Raw genomic sequence first — 18,992 nt, 5'->3', positions numbered from 1 at the left:
TTTTCTCTAACAGTTCGGTCCCATGCGTCTGCCCTGCTGCAGGGAAGTGGCTTATGGCAAGTGACCCAATTAAAGGCTCTTAATGTCAGTAGCTGCTGTGTGTCTGTGTGTAGGAGGGTGTGTGGACAGGTTGTTTCTTTTGTCCTTAAACTCCAAGGATACATGTGTGAGCTGAGCTGAAGTGAAAGGGCCAGGGCAGGAACACAGCAGACTAGTTATTGTAGTTTGACAGCTAATTTGGCCTCCAACACGATGAACAGTTAGAGCAGCAGTTCCTGTAATTCAAAACTCACAGTGGCAATTAAGCCGCTTTCACCTGTATTGTACATGTCCACAGGATCTGTCACTTCCACACCTCTCTGTCTATGTAAGCAGTTGTGTATTGCATTCTGGTGTCTCCACCTTGTGTTTCGAGAAACAAGGTGTCAAGTTGGCTGCTTCGGCATGACTGCACCTCTTGAAACTCTTGAAAAACTTCATGTTAACCATTGAAACCTCATGAGCAGAGCTAGAGTGGTGTCACTTTGCCCAAAAACGCCCCTGGAACATGTACCTTTATTGTCTGATCACTGCAAACTTCATTCTTCTCATTAGTTTTAACTCAGTCAAATATAAACACACAGACACAATGCACATTTATTAAGTTGTCTCTCTAAAACTCACCAAAACAGCATCATGTTTTGGAATTTTCTTGCTTAGACAACTGATTTAATTGTAGTTGTCTTTACATCCATGGGTACATTGATAAAATGTACTGTTAATCGCTAATTCATTGTACTTTACCCTTTTTAAACCAGATTCTCTAACGATCCCTCATCTGCTTTTCCACAGTGAGGTCCAGGAAGCCGCCGGTGCCGAGGCCCCGGACGCCGCTGCAGCAGCACCTTCCAGCTCTCCGTCAGCACCCGAAGCGGCCTCATCCTCCTCCTCGTCCGCCCCAGCTGCTCCCTCCTCACCCGGGCCGGCCGAGGAAGCCCCGTCGAGTCCAAAGGTGGCGGTGGAAGCCGACAGGGCCAGCCAGGTGTCCGGCTCAGGGTGCACCAGTCAGGCTTCAGTCGACGACGACGATGACGTGCCAATCACAGATATCTACTTTGTAAGTAAAGCCCTCGTTTGACAAAAACATCCTCGGACACGTCCCCACGACAAACAGCGACTTCACATAAAACAGCAGCTTCCATCACCTCTGTTTTTTTCAGTTTGGCCTTTTCATTTAGCCATTACGTCACATATATTCAGTCAGGGTTGATGTGTTTGTGGTTTGATAAGTCCGTAGACTGAGCTGTTGCTGTTCTACAGAGGCGCTGACAAAAGGACCACGGAAAGAGAGTGCAGGCTCAGACTGGTATGAGAAAAACGGTGTGCAGTTATTGTTTGCAGTGTGTGGTGCATTCAGCTGAAGGAAGGGTTTCAGGAAATATTTTTGGAAATATGCTTGGTTATCTTCTTTCCGGGGTGTAAATTGGAAGATTGATGGCAGTTATCCTGTGTTTGTGCTAAGCTGAGTCTGCTGACTGTGGCTTCATGTTTACCATAAAGCCGTGAGAATCAGATCAGTCTTATCTGCCTCCAAACACTCTGAACCACAAGCAGTTTCTGAGCATTTTTTATTGGCTATCGTCACATTTCTACTCACTGCAGGCTAATTTTTCACTACAATATAAAGTCTCACCCATGATTAGGAATGCAGAGAACTCCAACACAGCCTGCAGTTCAGCCCAGCAAATCAAATAATCCCTGAATTTTCTATTCTTGATTATAAATGAATCACTAACGGCTTGACAGAATTTCTTGCTTTTGATAGAATCTGTTTACTGCAACTGCCACATTTTTTTGTTATTTTTCTTTGTCTTATTGACTGTAAATTCCATCAGAAAGTTGAAAATCCAACAATTCTTGTTGTTTTTATGGATTCTAGCTCTGTCAAATGGCCTCATTTTGGCAATTTTTCAAAGATAACACATTTCAAACCTCCTGGCTGGTTCTGAGATTCAGAGGATTAAGTAGAAAGCATAATTCCCGAAATGTTTCACACAGTGTGCTGCAGTGTGGACTCTGATTTGGAGAGCTGATTGATATTAGCATGCACGCCTTCACTTCGCTGTTCCTGTCTAGAGTGATCTTCAACGAGGCTTCAGGTGCACAGAGTGGCTGATTTTGTGTGAATAACAATCGGTTCTGTTTCAGTTTGCATGTGTGCAGCCTCCAGGATTGTCCTACTAAAAAGCAAACGGCTTCCATCAGGTCACATCATGTTGGCAGGTCTAAATGTGCCCAAAAGCACGGGCATAAATGAATGTATGAGTGTCAGGTGGAGGATGGCGAGCGGAGCCGGTGATCACAGTTACAGATAGAAACGTTCCCACCTGGCCGGACGCCTGCTGGGTGTCCCCTGTCAGGAATCAAACACCCTCTAATGTGCCATGAGAAATCCTAATGACCAACAGGTTAGTGGATGCGCTCCCTCAGTTATTTAACAGCGCTCTCATCTAACCGGCTCTGGCTGACACCCAGTTCATGCTTCAAAAGGAGGAGGTGAACACTCAGCGGGGGTCTGTAGCGCCGCATGAGGCAAAGTGACACCGTACACATCCTGAAGTGTAACTACACAGGAAGGTGCTGCAGTCACATGTGGCTTCTCGGGAGTGGCCAAGAGAAAACGCACCGCTTTGTCCGCAGTTAACGCACTGCCAAAAATCCATATTTCATCTCCACCACGTCACTTAGTTTGGCCGTTCAGCAGCTCATCTGATCGTCCTTCTGCTCCCTCTCTGTTTCTGCGATCTCCCTCATCGCCATCACTTCTTTTTCCTCTGACGTCGCACACAAATCAGGTTTCTGCATGATCGCTCAGCCTGCCTCCTCCGTTGATGAATGCCTCCAGCGCTGGTCCACGCCGTTCTCACATGAAATGCTAGAGCCGCAATTCTGTAATTATTTCTTATATGTTTCAGGAGTTTCAGAAGCAGATTTCAGACTAGTTAAAAGCTTAATTCTAGTGGAGCAATGATGGAAGAAAGAGTAAGAACAAAGAGCACTTCACACCAGTAATGCCATAAACTGTGTTAAGATTAAGTGCAGGTGTATTTTCATTGATATGTCTGAAGTTTTTGCACATTTCAGCATATTTTCTTTGCTTTTATTCTGACATTTTATTTGGTTTATATTCACACAATTGTAAGGTCGCAGAAGTTGAGTTTTTGCAAGAGAAAATGAGCATGAATCAGACTTCAGTCGTCCCAACACTCCCTAAACGGTAACTAACTTCTGCAAGGGTGCACATTTTAGCAAAACCAGTCTCTCCTGTAACTGTTGGAGCATCCTGGTGTTGACTTTGAATTATACACTATCTATAGATCGAAGGGGAGTTATGCCATAAGAGGCGGCAGCATTCAGGCTTCTCAGTGTGGAAAATGTAGCCGTGTGACTGAGCTGCTTGGTTCAGACACCAGGTGCAGACAGGTGTGTGGGTGTCATCACTTCACAGGTTCCTCAGAGTGGCTTTGGTCTGAATTATTCAGCCACTACCAACAGTCTCTCCACATTCACTTTTTATGATTCCCGCTCTGCTCTCCTTCACCTTTGCTCTCCATGTCCGATTGTTTTTCTTCTTTTCTCTGCTCTCCTCAACTCTCAAATAATTCTCACCTCTCCCTGTTTAACCTTGTCCTGAAGCTGTCTCCTCCTCTTCTTTCTTCCCCTCTCCCTGTGCATCTTCTCAGTGTCCTCGTGAGTCATAATGAAAGTGGTGAGACAGTAGTGTTGTATGGAAGAGGGAAATGAAAACAGAGCGGCTGCCAGACTTGTGAATCTATCCGTCACCACTGACTCATCCAGTGTGTCTCTGCTGGAGTTGCACATGTTCAGAGCAATCTTTTCCATTTTCACCTCAGCATGCTGTCTTTTTTCATTGTGTTATCTCACCTGTCTTTTTTTCGCTCCCTCATCCTTTTCTACCTCACTTCAACTTTTCATGTCTGTCTTTTTGTTTGTCCGTGTGCCATCTTCTCCTGCTGTCAGTTTCCTGATGGGAGGACCTGGGTGGTCTCTCCCTTCCGAGAGAGGAGGAAATGCCAGTCTGGTTGGCCTGTAAGTGATAAGAGAGTTAGTCCTGCTGCTGTCCTGGCGTTCGACTAGATTAGTCCTGTGTGCATTCAGTGAAACGTGATGACAGTGTTGAGAGGAAACAAGATGTTCTGGAGGGAACTGCAGCTTGCCTCAATGTTTTAGTGACTGTGTTAAAACTACAAACTGCCCATGATGAGTGGTTTACAGTAAACAAAAGACAGAAAGCTTCTTACTCGAAAGTGTTTCTTTTGTTTGTGTTTTATCTTGTTTTAAGATCTCCATTTGTTTCCTCACTCACTGACAACTTGCCACATCCCTCTCTTGCACCTGTGTGTTGTTGAGCTCCGTGTGAGAGTGTAAATGTGACATGAATTCACACCACATCCACCTCCGTCACTGTTACCAGCACACCGTGTTGCAGCTGCTTCCCTCCCTCAAAGAGCTGCTGGTTTCTTCCCTTAGCAAGGCTTTTTGGAGACACACTGAGTTCAAATGCAATGCGACTACCCAAATTGTAAAAGAAAAGGCACTTTTGCTTGTTGGAAAGGAAAAATAACACATCCTGTTCCCTTGCTTTGCTTTGACTGAGGATGCTTTCTGTGTCTTGACTGTCCCGGCATCCTGGCTGTTTCTCCCCATTCCCGTCTTCCCGGCGCTCATAACTCCTGCTTGGCTGATGCAGCGACTCATCCCCGGCTGCGTTACGCTTCACTCGGCGTCCACATGTTCCAACACACCAAGACATATCACTCCAACACACACCAGTAGGATGACACTCTAACAGAACTTAGCTCTGCCAGGATTAGCAGATCCTTGTAAACACCTTGACGCAGTATGTCAGATTCACACTTTCCGATGTGTCTCGAAAACATTTCCTCCTTTATGCATCCCTAATTTTCATTTCCTGTCTTGTCTTTTCTCCTGTGATCTCCTGTGTCTTTCTCTCCTGCCTGCCCCTGCTGCTTGTCTCTGTGCCTCTGGCCTTTCCTCTGTCCCTCTGGCCCCCTCTGCTGTGGTGGGTGTGTAAAAACAGCCTCCAGAGGACAGGACCTGGGTGTACTCTCCGCTACACTATGGCTCAGAGTCTAAGGCCCTGCCAGATGGGGATTGGGAAAGAGAGACAGTAAGTGAGAAGCATCAGACTAAAATGTAAAGAAACACAGGAAATTCCCTTAGAAAGAGGAGTTAAAGTCGGCCCGTGTTGTGGTGATCGTTCATCCGGGAGCACTAAGGGATGAGCTGTAACGTTACACTGTGTGAGAAGCTTCTACAGTAAATGTAGACAAAAGCTTCTCCGGTCCCAGAGTCCATTACTATTTAAAGAGTAGCTGTGTGTGTGCAGGAACCCACCCCTACATTACAGCATTCATTTGTCATTGATAAGTGGGTGGAAATGGTCACTGACTGTGATCATTTAGTCCACGACCAGCCATCCTGTATCCCTCCAACAACAAGCTGCTCAGAGTTTAAAACGCATAAACATCGGCTGTGTGAAGCCACTTCATGCATCACCGGACTCCCATGACTCACGCTGCTTGATGCTCACGCTAAAAACTAACCTCACATTTTACTGAACAGCAATGCTTTTATTTCAAGAATGTACATTGTGACGTACAGGTTAGCTGTTAAAAAAAAAAAAATGAGAATAACAAAAGTTCTGAAATGAAAATGCCATTATGTGGTTGTCCCTGGCTGCCTTCATGTCCACTCTGGTCAGTGTAGCAGCGTTTAGCCACATCCTACTGTATGCCATGCTCTGACAAAGTGTCATCTCATTCTGTTTTTCATCTTCTTCTCACACAAGACATTTAACACTAGTAATGTAACAAACAAATTTTCTTCTTGTGAGAAGTGATAATTAAAGGAACTTTTACAACAATGTAAAAAATAATGAGCTGCCATTTACACTAGAAAAAATAGCCTTAACTGCAGTCTTATGCAGAACTGTTGTGAAAATGCGGCTATTTCTTTTTCCAATTTAAAATAATCTCTGTGCTGTGTGTGAACTAAAACACACCAGACGCTTACGCAGACTAAACCCTTTAAGAGCAACTTGCAGGTCGGCAACCCAACTGGTTTAATGTGCAATAAAGTCAAGCTAGACTTTTGAAAAAGTGAATTGCATTTGTCACAAAATGGAGAACAGCTAAACTAGGTCCAGTTTAACAATAAAATATACGTATCCTTACAATAGTTTTGTCACTAAAGAGGTTGAAAAGGAGTATTCATATGCATTTGGTGGATGACAGCTCAAAATTTTGAGCTTGCCACGAGTCAAAGAGACCAAGAAGAGACGATGAGGGGAAATGAAATCACTCATCAGGATGTAGTACAATTAACAGGAACTACTGCATGAAGATCAGCTGGCAACACTACATTTTACAGTTCCACATGAAAGAGAAAGAGAGGTGGGAGAGAGCAGACTAGTTTATAAGTTTGCAAACATAAAAGAAGACTTGCAGGTTGCATTTTTTTCTCAAACTGAGTTTTACAGGAAGTGTAATGTTGCTGGTGATGGTACCAGAAGCAGCTGGTGATGGTGAAACTGAAGCAGGTCTGGGTTTAGAGGTCCTGTCCAGAACTCCAACACATCTGAATTATTAGAGTATTTTGCTACAAATGCGGCAGTGAAGTCCCAACTTCACCTGCACAAAACTGGCTTTCATTGTTGAGAAAAGCACAAACTTAATGTTCTAACAGGGTGGAGTTTTTATAAACCAAAATCCAGCAAATTTTGCCCTATTTTGTTTGATTTTTTTTTGTGAATGAATAGTTTTACTCATATATATACATATATATATATATATGTAATCACTTCGGCTATTTTTAGGATTTTTTTGGTAAGATTTTTACTCATTTTTAAAAAATATTAACAAGACTTTTCTTGCCAGGCATTTAAAATAAAAAATTTAATGGGACACTTTTAAGAAATTATTAAAAAATTTTCTTCCTGAAGGTTTTGCAAATTTTCAGAAATTTGGGGAATTTTTTTGGTAAATTTTTTGGATTTTTTTCAGACAAGGAAACAATATTTTTTGGTGCCGGTAAATGACGGGCAACAGGAGGGTTAAACCCCCAACACCCTGAACTCCCATGGTGCATTGCAGCTCAACAGTTCAGTCATAGCGACCGACTCTGTGATTGCTGCATTATTTTTAATATTTTTGCAGTAGAATAAGCATTTTCTAGCCTAAATAAAAATTAAAAAATATACAAACAATAATAATTAAAGCATATTAAAAGGATATTTGCTCAAAATAAAATGCGTAGCGTGCAGCGCTGGATGCTGATTGGCTCAGTGACCGTAGCATCGGTCTCCTCTGTTTCCTGTGTGTAGCAGCATTCAGCATCTGGCCTTCTTCATTTCACATCAACATCTGATTGCTGCGCATAGTGCGGTGTGTGGGAAGGGTTTATGAAACCTTAAAATACATATAAATAATAATATAAATATGGTCGCTACAGATTTTCATTATTGCGGGTGGGTCTGGAATGTAACCCCAGCTAAAGACAAAGGACCACTGTACCAAGAAAAGACCAACTTCAGACTCACTATCAGCTACTGCTATACGATGCACTGGAGTAGAGACAGCCTCCTTTATGTGATGCTTTGTGGGGAAAAAAGGCTGTTTGACTGCACGGTTCAAAATGCCTGCTCATCATTTCTGCCTTCATAAAACATTAAAAATCATGCATTAACTTTTCAAATCACAATTTTCCATCCTATATTAGGCATACATTTTTGTTTTAAATCAACCTGCAAGTTGCTCTTTAGCAGCATTTTTACAGGAAATATTTATTAGATGAGTAGATTCCCAGCAGTCAGCATGCTGGATCCAACAGGGAGCACAAACTGCAGCCATGTAAAACCTCTTTGATGTGTAATAAATCAACACATCTTCACTTTAAAAAGTCCTGCTTGTGCCCACTGTCCTATTTTTCCTGTTTCCTTTTCATTTGATAAAAGCTGTTTGATTTGCTGGCTCAGTGTTTCACATCATTATTAAGTAATGCATTAGAAGGCATTTACACTCAGGGGAAATAGGAACGTTTAGTCTCCTGAATGCATTAACTGTTTGACTGTCTGTCTCCCACAGTAAACCCAGTTCTCTGGCAGAGAGGAGTGAACGTCTCGGTGGAGAGGACTCGTCAGTCTGAAGTCCAGACCTCAGTGGTAGCAGCGGGATCTCTGTCTGAATCAGGATTTTTAACATGCATACAGAAACACACTGAGAGGAGAAAGTGACCTGAGAACCAGAGGGGGATTTTAAAAAAATGATAAAGAAAAAACCTGACAGTGATGACGTCACTGATTTCCAACCATCCCTGCCTTTCACCCTCGACCCTTGAAATTTATTATATGGATTTAATAATTCTGTGTATGTGTGACATCGTGCATATAAGGCTGCTGTCTTATATGTTTGACATACATGAAAGATGGTGATAACTTACTGTAGGTTCTGTTTCACACAAGCACAGCCCTCCAGCAGACTTTCCGCTGCTTTGAATACTGAATCTACAGAGCAGCTGTGAAGTGAGCGGAGCTGCTGGTTGTGGAGACGCCCCCACATCCATTTTTACTCAGTTTTACTGAACGTACAGACACAAGAGGGTTTCTTCGCTCTTCTTGTGTACATTTTGAAACCTTATTCCCTGCCTTTGTTGGTGGAGTCCAGAGTTCCTCGATGTGAAAGTTCAGGTAGAAGGGTCCATCTTAGTCCTCATTAGATCAAACAAACTCATGACCAGCTGATAAAAACTTGACTCCATAACACTATTAGTGGTCAAAAATGCTGATTTCATGCATGTAAACTGCTGATTGTATTGTTACAAAACATAATTTTAAAGCTTTTCCACATGAATGAATGTCTGTTGCATTCAAACTTTTGCCAAATGAGTTTACACAACTCTGATTATTCCCATTAGCGCCAGGTGGATCTTCAAGTTTGACTCAGTCTGGTGTCTGTAGTAATATTCCCACTCAGCAGCAGCATTGATGCATTTCACATCAACCAGCAAAGATTAGTGACAGACGAGTATGGAGGGAAAAAAACGGCATCTAAGAAAAGTTGTGGTGCTCCAGATTTTAAAAAAGGAAGAAAGGGAAGCGATCGATGGGGAGAACAAACACGTTTCAACAGCGTTTGTTCATTTTTTCTCACTGCCATTAAAAGGAGACTGCTGCAAAGTTTAAACTTTGATCGGATCGGTGTTTAAATGTAACTAGGTACATTTACTCAAGTATACCAGCTTCTCTGTTTATTCCACTACAAATCAGTCCATTTTACTCCAAAACATTTATCTGACAGCTTCAGTTACTTTACATGATGAGATTTTTGCACACAAACCATAAGAAGAATGCTTAAAATCTGATGTGTAGTTTCTAGTTAAAACTACGTAACAGTTTATTAAAGTACCGCTGAGGCGATTAGTGCAATAAATAACTGTTTTGATAGTTGTTCAGAAGACTTGTGGCAGGAGTTCTCACAATTTTTTTAGAAGTTTTACAAGCCAAACAATCAGTCACATCATAGAAAATGAGATTAATCGATAATGATTAAGATCATTAGTTCAAAATGAGCTCAACCAAAACAACATAAAAGTCCTGCTTTTACATTCAATCAAGAGTTTAAATAATCTTGTGTTATAATATACAATAATGTAACAGTCACAGGAGGTATTTTTCTGTATTAAGTGCTTTTAATACTTTAAGTACATATTTACATGTAACAGAGTACTTCTACAGGGTGGCGTTAGTACTTTTTATAAAGTAAAGGATATGAATGCTTCCTCCATTAGTGGATCGAATGTTTCATTGTTAACTTTTATATTTTCATGAGGTTTTTGTCAAAGAATTCAACTGTTCATCTGTTTTACTGATGATTTAATGAGTTCCTTGTTCGTCCAAGCCACATAAACCTTCCAACTATGGGTCTTTTTTATTCTAAAGCTGAAAATAATGAGACTTTGCAAACCAGCGGTGCATAAAGTAGCTCTTCTCACCTCACAACCCTCATAGTTCCTGACTCTGTGTCCAGTAAAAGCAGATTTCAGGGTGCTGGAGGACTCTGCTTGTGCTGAAACCTCCGTTGAGCCAATCAAAAGCGAACATCTGGACGTCTCCGTCATCCTCGCATTTCCAGTAGAGAAAATATGCAGTTTAGTTTATAGAGGAACGACTGAAATCGTTTGCTTTAGCGAATATATAGAGAAGTTGTTGGATTCACAGCAGCGTAATTTATAACTTAAATGTTTTTGCTACAGTTTTCTTTTTTTAATTTCTGAACTTTTCTTCAGTTCTTTTATTTATTTGTCTGTTTGTACTTTATTGTAAAAATCACTGATATTGTTACTTTTTCACTCTGAAATGCTGAATTTTTTTCTTTTTTACTGTTTGCATCCAAAGAACTGTTACTTTTGATAGTTTCTTCACTTCAGAATCTACTTTCTTTCTTTTCACATCCAGTGTTTGTAAATTCAGTGTTACTGCATTTTTCACTACAACTCCGTGTCGAAACGTCTCCTGCCTTCGAAACAGAAGGCATCGATTACTACACTAAAGCAGCAGACATTGTCATTACAACAACCTTCACATCATTACAATGTCTTCCAGTGTTGCCCTCTTTTTGGACAGATGCACATAAGCCATTTGTAACAGCAGAATTTCACTTTTTATTATTTTAATTTTAAGTGGGAAACTAATCAGCATATCGGTGATATTTGTCACATCTGGTCGCCGTCGCCTCCTCACAATAAGAAACCCATTGACCGGACGTTTCAGATCTTTGTACATCATCAGTTGTAGTATTTGCAGTCAGTATCGTACCCGTCGTGTGTATATTTGAATGAGCGCAGTCCGTTGTTGAGACGCAGCAGTTTGGGTTGAATGTCGTTTGCACTTATTCAAAGGACCTGAACGTGAACTAGTGATAGAGGCCAAATAAACATGCATCACGTAATCCAGAAGGCATAACTTTTTTTCAGTCTTTAGATAGGAGTTTTCCCGCTCACACATGCTGATATTTAGACAGCGTTTATTTTAGGATCGTGTGTGCGTGCGTGTTGGTGAAGTCAATCACAGTCATTGTAGGGTTTAGTGTTTACTGTAGTCTCTCCGTGGCTGACACCTTAAAAGCTCCAACAAAGCGGGATTTTTTTTCAAAAGCTTCAGAGCTCGTTTCTTCGGTTGGTCGGTACGTTTCCGTGTGTGTTTGTGCGTAAGGGACGACACATCAGCGTCGAAGCATTGTAAAATAGAAAATCAGTTTGTCGTAATCAGTTTGCTGTCGCTCATCAGATGAAGACCATAGCAGCAATATTTTGTACAGTCTCGCTTTTCAGTTCATTTTAATTGCCTTATTGAGAAATTTTACATGTCGGGTCTGTTGTTTATATTGTTGTTGTTTTTTTCACTCGTGCTGTTGTATTTATTTTTCTTTCTCATAGTTGTGCTCCTGAGAATGTGTACATAAAACTATAAATACATATATAAAGATATACAAATATATTTTCCATTTGAATCGGAGAATATTATTTTTATTTGGTTTTATTTTTGCTGCTGGGCAAGAAATGATTGCAATCTACATAATTTACTGTACCATATTCTTCAGTGTGTTTATCGAGACGCAGCTGCTGTATATTTATGGTCTATAAGCCGCAGCTGTTTCTTTGTATGATATCCGGAGAACTGAGAGATTTGTGGGTTTTACTGTACATGCAGATCAATAGGGATTCTTCCAACCGTTCAGCTGTGTTGTGTACGTGTTTTCAAATCGCTGTGTGCCCTCATCCAATAGGGAGAGTCCTTTACAGAGACATAGCATGATTTCAAAAATGAATATGCATATCAGAAATGTGTATTTATGTATATCTGTGTATATTCATCTATTTATATGTGAGGATAAATAGATGGCTGTGTGTGCGTGTGTTTGGACTCAATCAGAATGAATACAAAATAAAGCAGTTCTATGAATTGTAGTCCATGGACATACTGTCGTGTGATGTTTTAATCCACCTTTCTTGATATAATCTGATCATAGTCATGTAATTTGTGGTGGAAAATAGAACTTTGTAGCCCTAACCTTGGATGTGGGATACTGTTTTTGATCGTTTAACACCATTAGAGAGTCTAATTAATAGTGACTGCTTTTATCTTTAACCCTCGTGTCGTCCTGCGGGTCAAAATTGACCCGTTTTAAAGTTTGAAAATGTGGGGGGAAAAAAATATTTTCATAGCGAAACTTCTGATGTCCACATTTTCAACATTTTTGGGAAATCTCTGAACATTTTTTGTTGGAAAAAATGAAATGTTAAAAATGTTTCTGAAGAACATTCACAAAAAAATCAACTAAAATCTAGGAATTTTTTTTTGGAAGATTTTTTACTCATTTTTTGAAAATATAAGAATTTTCTTGCCAAATTTGAGGGATTTTTTAAAAATAAAACTTTTAAGGAATTATTGGAATTTTCTTACTAAAGTTTTTGCAAGTTTTCATAAATTTGGGGAATTTTTTTGCTGAATTTTTGGATTTTTTTTTAGACAAGGACACAATATTTTTTGGTGCCCATAAATGAGGACAACAGGAGGGTTAATGCTTTAACTCCTTCTGCTGCATTCACAAGTCATACAGCTCATATGAATAATTAAGTTCTCCTGTGACCTAATTACAGCCCAGATATGAATGTCACAAAATGAGCAAACAAGGGGCTTCAGTTTTGATTACCACAGTGTATACTTCATTAATCTCCTAATTGATTTCCATATGTACATAAAGTGTCTACATGGTATGACTAAATTTGTATTTAATAATAATAAACTTTATATCTAGAGCATCTTTTTTGCAAGAAATGCAGTAAAAGTCCTTAGACATACAATAGACATACTATTATGCTTAAAATTTAGAAACTACGGCAGGTTTAAAGAAGTGCAGTAGAGCATAAATGTGAAGCAAAATAAGTGGAATAAAGAATGTTTAATTAAAAATTAGAATAGAAAGCAGCTAAGACCAAACGATGGTGCATAATACATGGTTTCACTGTCATTTGCTGACACAGTCGTAGGTGTAGATTTCAGGGAGATGCAGGTGAAATGTCCTTCCTCAATATTAAGAAAACAAATTCATCTAAACATTTAAGGACTTCAAGCAGAACAAACTCGGTCAGGAATGTCATGAACATGGTCTCATGGCAGTGCTACGTCTAAGGTTAAAAGGTCACCAAAATTATCAGAAATAATTCCTGGATATCAGGCCTCTCATTGTAGAGATGGATATCTTTCTCTTTACCGAAGTGCTGGACTGGTTTGTGTCACCATTCAGGGCTGCAAGGGGAAAAGTATGAGCAAAACATGAGTGCAAGTGAGGACGTGTTTGCACATACCGTGCTATAAATAGACCAACAGAAAACCAGCACAGCAGTGGAGCAATAAGCTTTATCTGTACAGAAATAATACTGAATAATAGTTATGGTCTTTGGCTGTGGGTGACAAAGTACAAAGGAACAACAACATATCATCTGACACTGTGACTGTGTATTAAAGCCCTGGGAAATGATATGATTATAGCTGAAAAATTTGAGGGCTGCACAGTGGAGTAGTGGTTAGCACTTTTGCCTTGCAGCAAGAAGATCCTGGTTCGAGTCCCGGCCTGAGCCCGGGATCTTTCTGCATGGAGTTTGCGTGTTCTCCCTGTGCATGTGTGGATTTTCTCCAGGTACTCCGGCTTCCTCCCAGTCTATGCTGAGGTTAATTGATTACTCTAAATTTCCCGTAGGTGTGAATCCAAGAGTGATTGTTCATCTGTATATGGAGCCCTGTGACAGACTGGCGACCTGTCCAGGGTGTCCCCTGCCTTCGCCCGAGTCAGCTGAGATAGGCTCCAGCCCCCCCGTGGCCCTAATGAGGATAAAGCGGTGTATAGGGAATGGATGGATGGATGGATGAAAAATTTGACCTGTTTGCTGAAGTCAAAATATTTTCCTATCGTGTAAAGTGTTTTATTCCAGTTTCACAGTCTCACAGCAGGATATCTGTAGCAGTTTTGTGCATAATTTTTGTGAGTGTGAATTTCCTCTGCATAACAACATGGCCTCTTTAATCACTAGATCAGTTTGGAAAACATGGCAACAGGTGGCCAGGTGTCAAAAAGAACCTGCTTTATTGTTTATTGTAAGGCACTGTTGTGAGATAAGCTGTCATCAGGCTGTGGACAGAAAGCAAATTTGCTCTGATTATTAGATATCAGATAGTTATTTTAGATATTATGTGATTATGTATGGGACTTTCTGGGTGAATTTCCCAACTATAAAACACCTGCATTCCCTGCACTATTTTGAGGATAGGTCACCAAAATTATAATTTACCCATAAGAACCCAGACCCATTTTTCCTTAAAGGACTTAATGAGTTAAGGTCAGACATAAAGCTTTACAAGGAAGAGACCGGGGCACTCAAAGTGCATGTTACACTGGTGTGACCGTGGGTTCTTATGGGTTAATTTGACATATACAGCTAGGGAAATCTCGCTTTAATAGAGCATAAAAGGAAGTACGAAAACCTTATTTTGCAGAGAATATAATATTTGCGTTTTATGTTTTTTTCTTTTCCCTCTATGTGATAGTATGTTTTACTGTTTATTTTCGCATTTGCAGTCCAGTCAAGTTGTTTGTTAGGATGTCTTTTTCCCCCTAAATAAATTTAACTTTATTTAGACTGATTGTATGCTTAAATTATGATCAGAGACGTATGCTGCTGAAATAAACACACAGTGTAATGATTCGGTTTTTTCTTTTTTAGTAAACATTGTGTAACACTGTTCATACTCGAAAATATGACTCTGCTCGGATGTTGCTCAATAGCAGAACAAAGGGTGTAAGATCTCACCGTGCTCTCTGTTCTGCACGATGATTGGTCGGCATTTGCAAAGCTGTCATCTGATTGGTCCATTCATGTGTCAATCAACAAGATTAGCTTTCCAATTGGTCCACCTCGAAGTTCCTAAATTCACGTGCTTGTTCCCTTCCTTGAAGGCGGTGTCTGCTCGTTCACCGCCGGCCGAGAGGCTTGTTGTTGTTATTGTTGTTTGTGGAAAAGTATTAAAAAAAATATTCCTCCAAAATGGGAACTCGAGATGACGAATACGACTATTTGTTCAAAGGTAAGTTCAACTTTAAATGTGGATAAATGACAACCTCTTTTTACAGAGTCGACGACAGCAGCAGGAGCTGAGGAAGTCCACTAAGTCAAGGCTAAAGTTAGCTTAACTAGCAGCAAAGTGGCAAACGTGATAGCTGCTGACCGTGAAGCCATTTAAGTTCAATAATCAAGTCTGTGATGTTATATGTTGTCAACAGGAGCGTACACTTTATCCTCGTAAACCAATTAACGAGTGCAGTCATAGCAATTAGCGGGCTAACGCAAGCTACATAAGTGGCTATATACGTAGCTAGCTTGCTAGCATGATAGCCAGTCGTCCTCTTTAAAAACAAACGAGAGAACATAGTATTAACTTTAATTAAACTGCAGGAAAATGTACAGCTGCTTTCTGTGGCCCAAGATAGAAACACTAAGCAAAAGCTAACCTCACTGAGCTCATAACTTGTTGACTGTATTTCTCTGTTGCTCCCGATCACAGACTCTTGTCAATTTTAATTATAAATGTTGACACTGAGCTAAAGTCGCACTTTATCATTAAAAGTACTGAATATGCACTGTACAGTTAGATTGAAGAGTTTAATGATTTCAGAGTGCAGTTTAAAACAGTGTAGTCAGTCAAGGTTGCAGTGTCGGTTATACATTATGCAGCATTGCTGACCCGAGGATAATCTTTTACTACAATTACTAGAGCTGCAACAAATACTCAATTCATAGATTAGTAAGCAACTATTCTGATAATTGATTAATCGATTTTAGTAACTCTGGAAAATAAGAGTTTAAATTCTTTTATCCAGCTTCTTATCTTTTTTATATTTTTGGACAGTTAACTGAATGTCTTTGGGTTTCTACCAAAGAAGACGTTTAGCATCATCTTAGGTTTTGGAAAACTCAGATCAACAAATATATAACATTGTACAATGTTGATGGTGTCTTGTGAGGGAATGATCAGTCATGCAATATATCTGTTAGACACAATAAATATTTAGCTGCAGCTTTAAAAAAATATATATATATTGCACATGGCAGTACTTTAGAAAAATATCAATTTATACATTTTTCCCCAAAATTTTCAGCCTGACTGTACAGTAGTTTAAATGTAGAAAACTGTATTCAGACAGGTGCAGAAAATAATACTCTTTACTAAAAGTAAAAAGACTGTACAAGACTGCAGCCTCAGCATCACTGTTGGAGTTTGCTTGGTGCTACGTATCAGACGGCTGTATTCATGTTTTTGTGCAATGTCTGTTTGGTTGTAGTCGTGCTAATCGGAGACTCCGGAGTGGGGAAGAGTAACCTGCTGTCCCGTTTCACAAGAAATGAGTTCAACCTGGAAAGTAAGAGCACCATCGGGGTGGAGTTTGCCACCCGCAGCATCCAGGTGGACGGCAAGACGATAAAAGCTCAAATCTGGGACACAGCTGGACAGGAGCGCTACAGAGCCATCACCTCAGCGTGAGTTTGTGTTGTTGTGTGCAGAGTTTATTAGTGTTGCTGCTGTTTGAGGCCTTCAGGATGCTGAACGTTATAACCGACACAGACAATATCAGTATATATAAGTAGAATTTTTTATTTTTTTGAAAATGTTACAAACTTCTATGTAAATGATAGCGTCTCTCTTGGCTGCTTTATTGCCATCAGGTATTATCGGGGTGCAGTCGGCGCTCTCCTAGTTTACGACATCGCAAAGCACCTGACGTATGAGAACGTGGAGCGCTGGCTGAAGGAGCTGAGGGACCACGCCGACAACAACATCGTCATCATGCTGGTCGGAAACAAGAGCGACCTCCGTCACCTCAGAGCCGTGCCCACTGACGAGGCGAAGGCATTCGCAGGTAAATTATTACACGTTTAATGAATCATCAGCTTAAACATAATATTTAAACTACTTAATTGAACATTGTGAAGTTATTTTTCAACTCTTGTTGCTATAATATTGCACCTTCTTTGTCTGAATCTCAGAAAAGAACACTATTTCGTTTATTGAAACTTCAGCGTTGGACTCCACTAATGTAGAAGAAGCTTTCAAGAGCATTCTCGCAGGTAAAAAGAATGATAAATCCAGTGTACAGTTGACCGTAAATCTCCCAGGTAATGCACCAGTATATTTAACTAAACCATCATTGTTTTCTCTCACAGAAATCTACCGTATTGTATCTCAGAAGCAAATATCCGACAGATCTGGACACGATGATTCTCCAGGAAACAACGTAGTGGACATAAGCGTCCCTCCAACCATGGACGGGCAGAAAGGCAACAAACTCCCGTGCTGCCAAAGCCTGTGAACCTCTTGTTTGCTTTTCCTGTGTGACTTTCTGTCAACCTTCCTCTCCTTACCTCTGCTTTACTTCAGATGTCATGCTGCTGGTTCAGAAGTCTCTGGCACCAAGACTCTTATACTTGACATTCCTTTTTGCTGTTTTCTCTGTTTGTCTTCCTCTAATCTCAGAAGAACCTTTCTAAAATACTTTTCGACCAGTAATAACAGACCGGAGACGGAGTGTAAGGCTATTAGGAGGTCGATCCCGAAGCTGTAGGAAGCTGCATTTTCTTTATAATCCACTAAATTATGATTCTTTTGACCCACTCCTGGTGAAGGAATGGTGAGGGATCAGCAGATCTGCATATCAGTGCGCCAAGTTCTTTCTACTTACAACCTTTTCTCAGCTAAAAACATGATCTTCCATTGTGGAATCACAGTTTTACGTCGGTTGAACTGATTCTACCTGTCTTACAAGTGTAGAAGAGGAGATAAGCAGAAGGCACATTGGGAGTACTGATGTGTTCTCTGGAGTTTGTGGTTGCCTCTTTAATTTGAATCATTGCTCTTTGGTCCCTTTTTGCCCCCCCTGTGGCATGAAATTAGCACGAGTCAGGGACCAGACTGGCCGTGACTGACTGACTTATCATGGGCAAGTGTGAAACAAATGGCGTGTTTTTATCTGTTTGCGCATACGTGTGAATGTGTGTGTGTTAATCTTAGTGTGCAAAGATACCAAAGGAAACAGATGCAATCAAGAATCAGCTCTGGGGTTTCTCTTTCAAGCGTGTTCAGGGCTGCATGTGAGGTTGCAGGTTATTGCTGTAATGAACAAGTCCAGGATATTTGCACAGGAGAGGCGGCGTTATGCATGTGATGTGTGATTTATTCTTTGTGGAATCAGAGTGTCTGCCTTTTTGTTCCTTTCTTGAGTTAGCTCAGGTCAAATTCAAACTGTCTCAAAATGAAAATCTTTTTTGCACTAATGTCCAATAATTTCAGTGGAACAAATCACCTATTTTTTACACAGCTAACATTTTCATGGTGGTTATAAGGGAAACGGTGTTGACAGAAAGGGGAAAAAATGCACAAAATGCGGTGCCTTTTTCCTTTAAGCAACATTTTCCTTTGCTGTCATTTGAATGTGGGATCTGTCAGAGGGGAACAGATACAGATGTGTGTAATGAGAGCACATTTTAAATGGAAAATCAATTAAAAACACTGTTTCACTCCAGCCACTTTAACGGTTGTTAGCTGAGAAAATGGAACTGAAAATCACAAATGCAAATTGTTTGTGTCATGGGATGAAATGCTTCTCTGCATGACTTATTCCAAAACATTTCGATATTACTTTTAAAAAAACATGTACAGTGAGCAGACGTGTTTGTTTTGCTGCCTTCGCGTTACACAGAACATTTCGGAGCATCAATAAAGTTAATTCACATGACCATGCATGAGAGTTACTTCTGGATCCTCTACTCACTGTGTCCTGATGTCTCAGTTGGTGGTCTTGTCA

The 18,992-nt window shown here is 40.4% G+C and overlaps 2 protein-coding genes across 3 annotated transcripts in view; both read left to right on the top strand.

The window, feature by feature from the left end:
• Window positions 1-12,054, top strand: part of pip5k1ca (phosphatidylinositol-4-phosphate 5-kinase, type I, gamma a) — a 56,431-nt gene extending 44,377 nt beyond the window's left edge. Inside the window, exons 16-18 of one of the 2 annotated variants that reach the window (XM_022192198.2) lie at window positions 832-1,096; window positions 5,102-5,191; window positions 8,166-12,054. In XM_022192198.2, the coding sequence (XP_022047890.2) occupies window positions 832-1,096; window positions 5,102-5,191; window positions 8,166-8,168 (358 nt within the window). In that variant the 3' untranslated portion in view covers window positions 8,169-12,054. The remainder of the gene's footprint in view (window positions 1-831; window positions 1,097-5,101; window positions 5,192-8,165) is intronic. The other variant, XM_022192207.2, reaches the window with a different exon arrangement.
• A 3,009-nt stretch (window positions 12,055-15,063) lies between these two features.
• Window positions 15,064-18,923, top strand: LOC110950030 (ras-related protein Rab-11B-like). Its single transcript, XM_051946820.1, has 5 exons — window positions 15,064-15,220; window positions 16,476-16,671; window positions 16,858-17,051; window positions 17,179-17,259; window positions 17,356-18,923. The coding sequence occupies exons 1-5, from the start codon at window positions 15,181-15,183 to the stop codon at window positions 17,499-17,501; spliced, it is 657 nt and encodes a 218-aa protein (XP_051802780.1). The 5' UTR covers window positions 15,064-15,180; the 3' UTR covers window positions 17,502-18,923.
• The last annotated feature ends 69 nt before the right edge of the window (window positions 18,924-18,992 follow it).

The sequence above is a fragment of the Acanthochromis polyacanthus genome, chromosome 4, assembly GCF_021347895.1.
Source record: "Acanthochromis polyacanthus isolate Apoly-LR-REF ecotype Palm Island chromosome 4, KAUST_Apoly_ChrSc, whole genome shotgun sequence".
NCBI classification, from domain to species: Eukaryota; Metazoa; Chordata; class Actinopteri; family Pomacentridae; genus Acanthochromis; species Acanthochromis polyacanthus.
Note: the sequence above shows the minus strand (reverse complement) of the source record. Positions and strands in the feature narration are given on the sequence as shown.

Excerpts from the sequence above, each read along its gene's own strand:
- LOC110950030 (XM_051946820.1), top strand. The coding sequence starts at position 15,181 with ATGGGAACTCGAGATGACGAATACGACTATTTGTTCAAAG. Across the intron at positions 17,052-17,178 it reads CGAGGCGAAGGCATTCGCAG|AAAAGAACACTATTTCGTTT; the intron begins GTAAATTATTAC and ends TCTGAATCTCAG. Across the intron at positions 17,260-17,355 it reads TTTCAAGAGCATTCTCGCAG|AAATCTACCGTATTGTATCT; the intron begins GTAAAAAGAATG and ends TTTCTCTCACAG.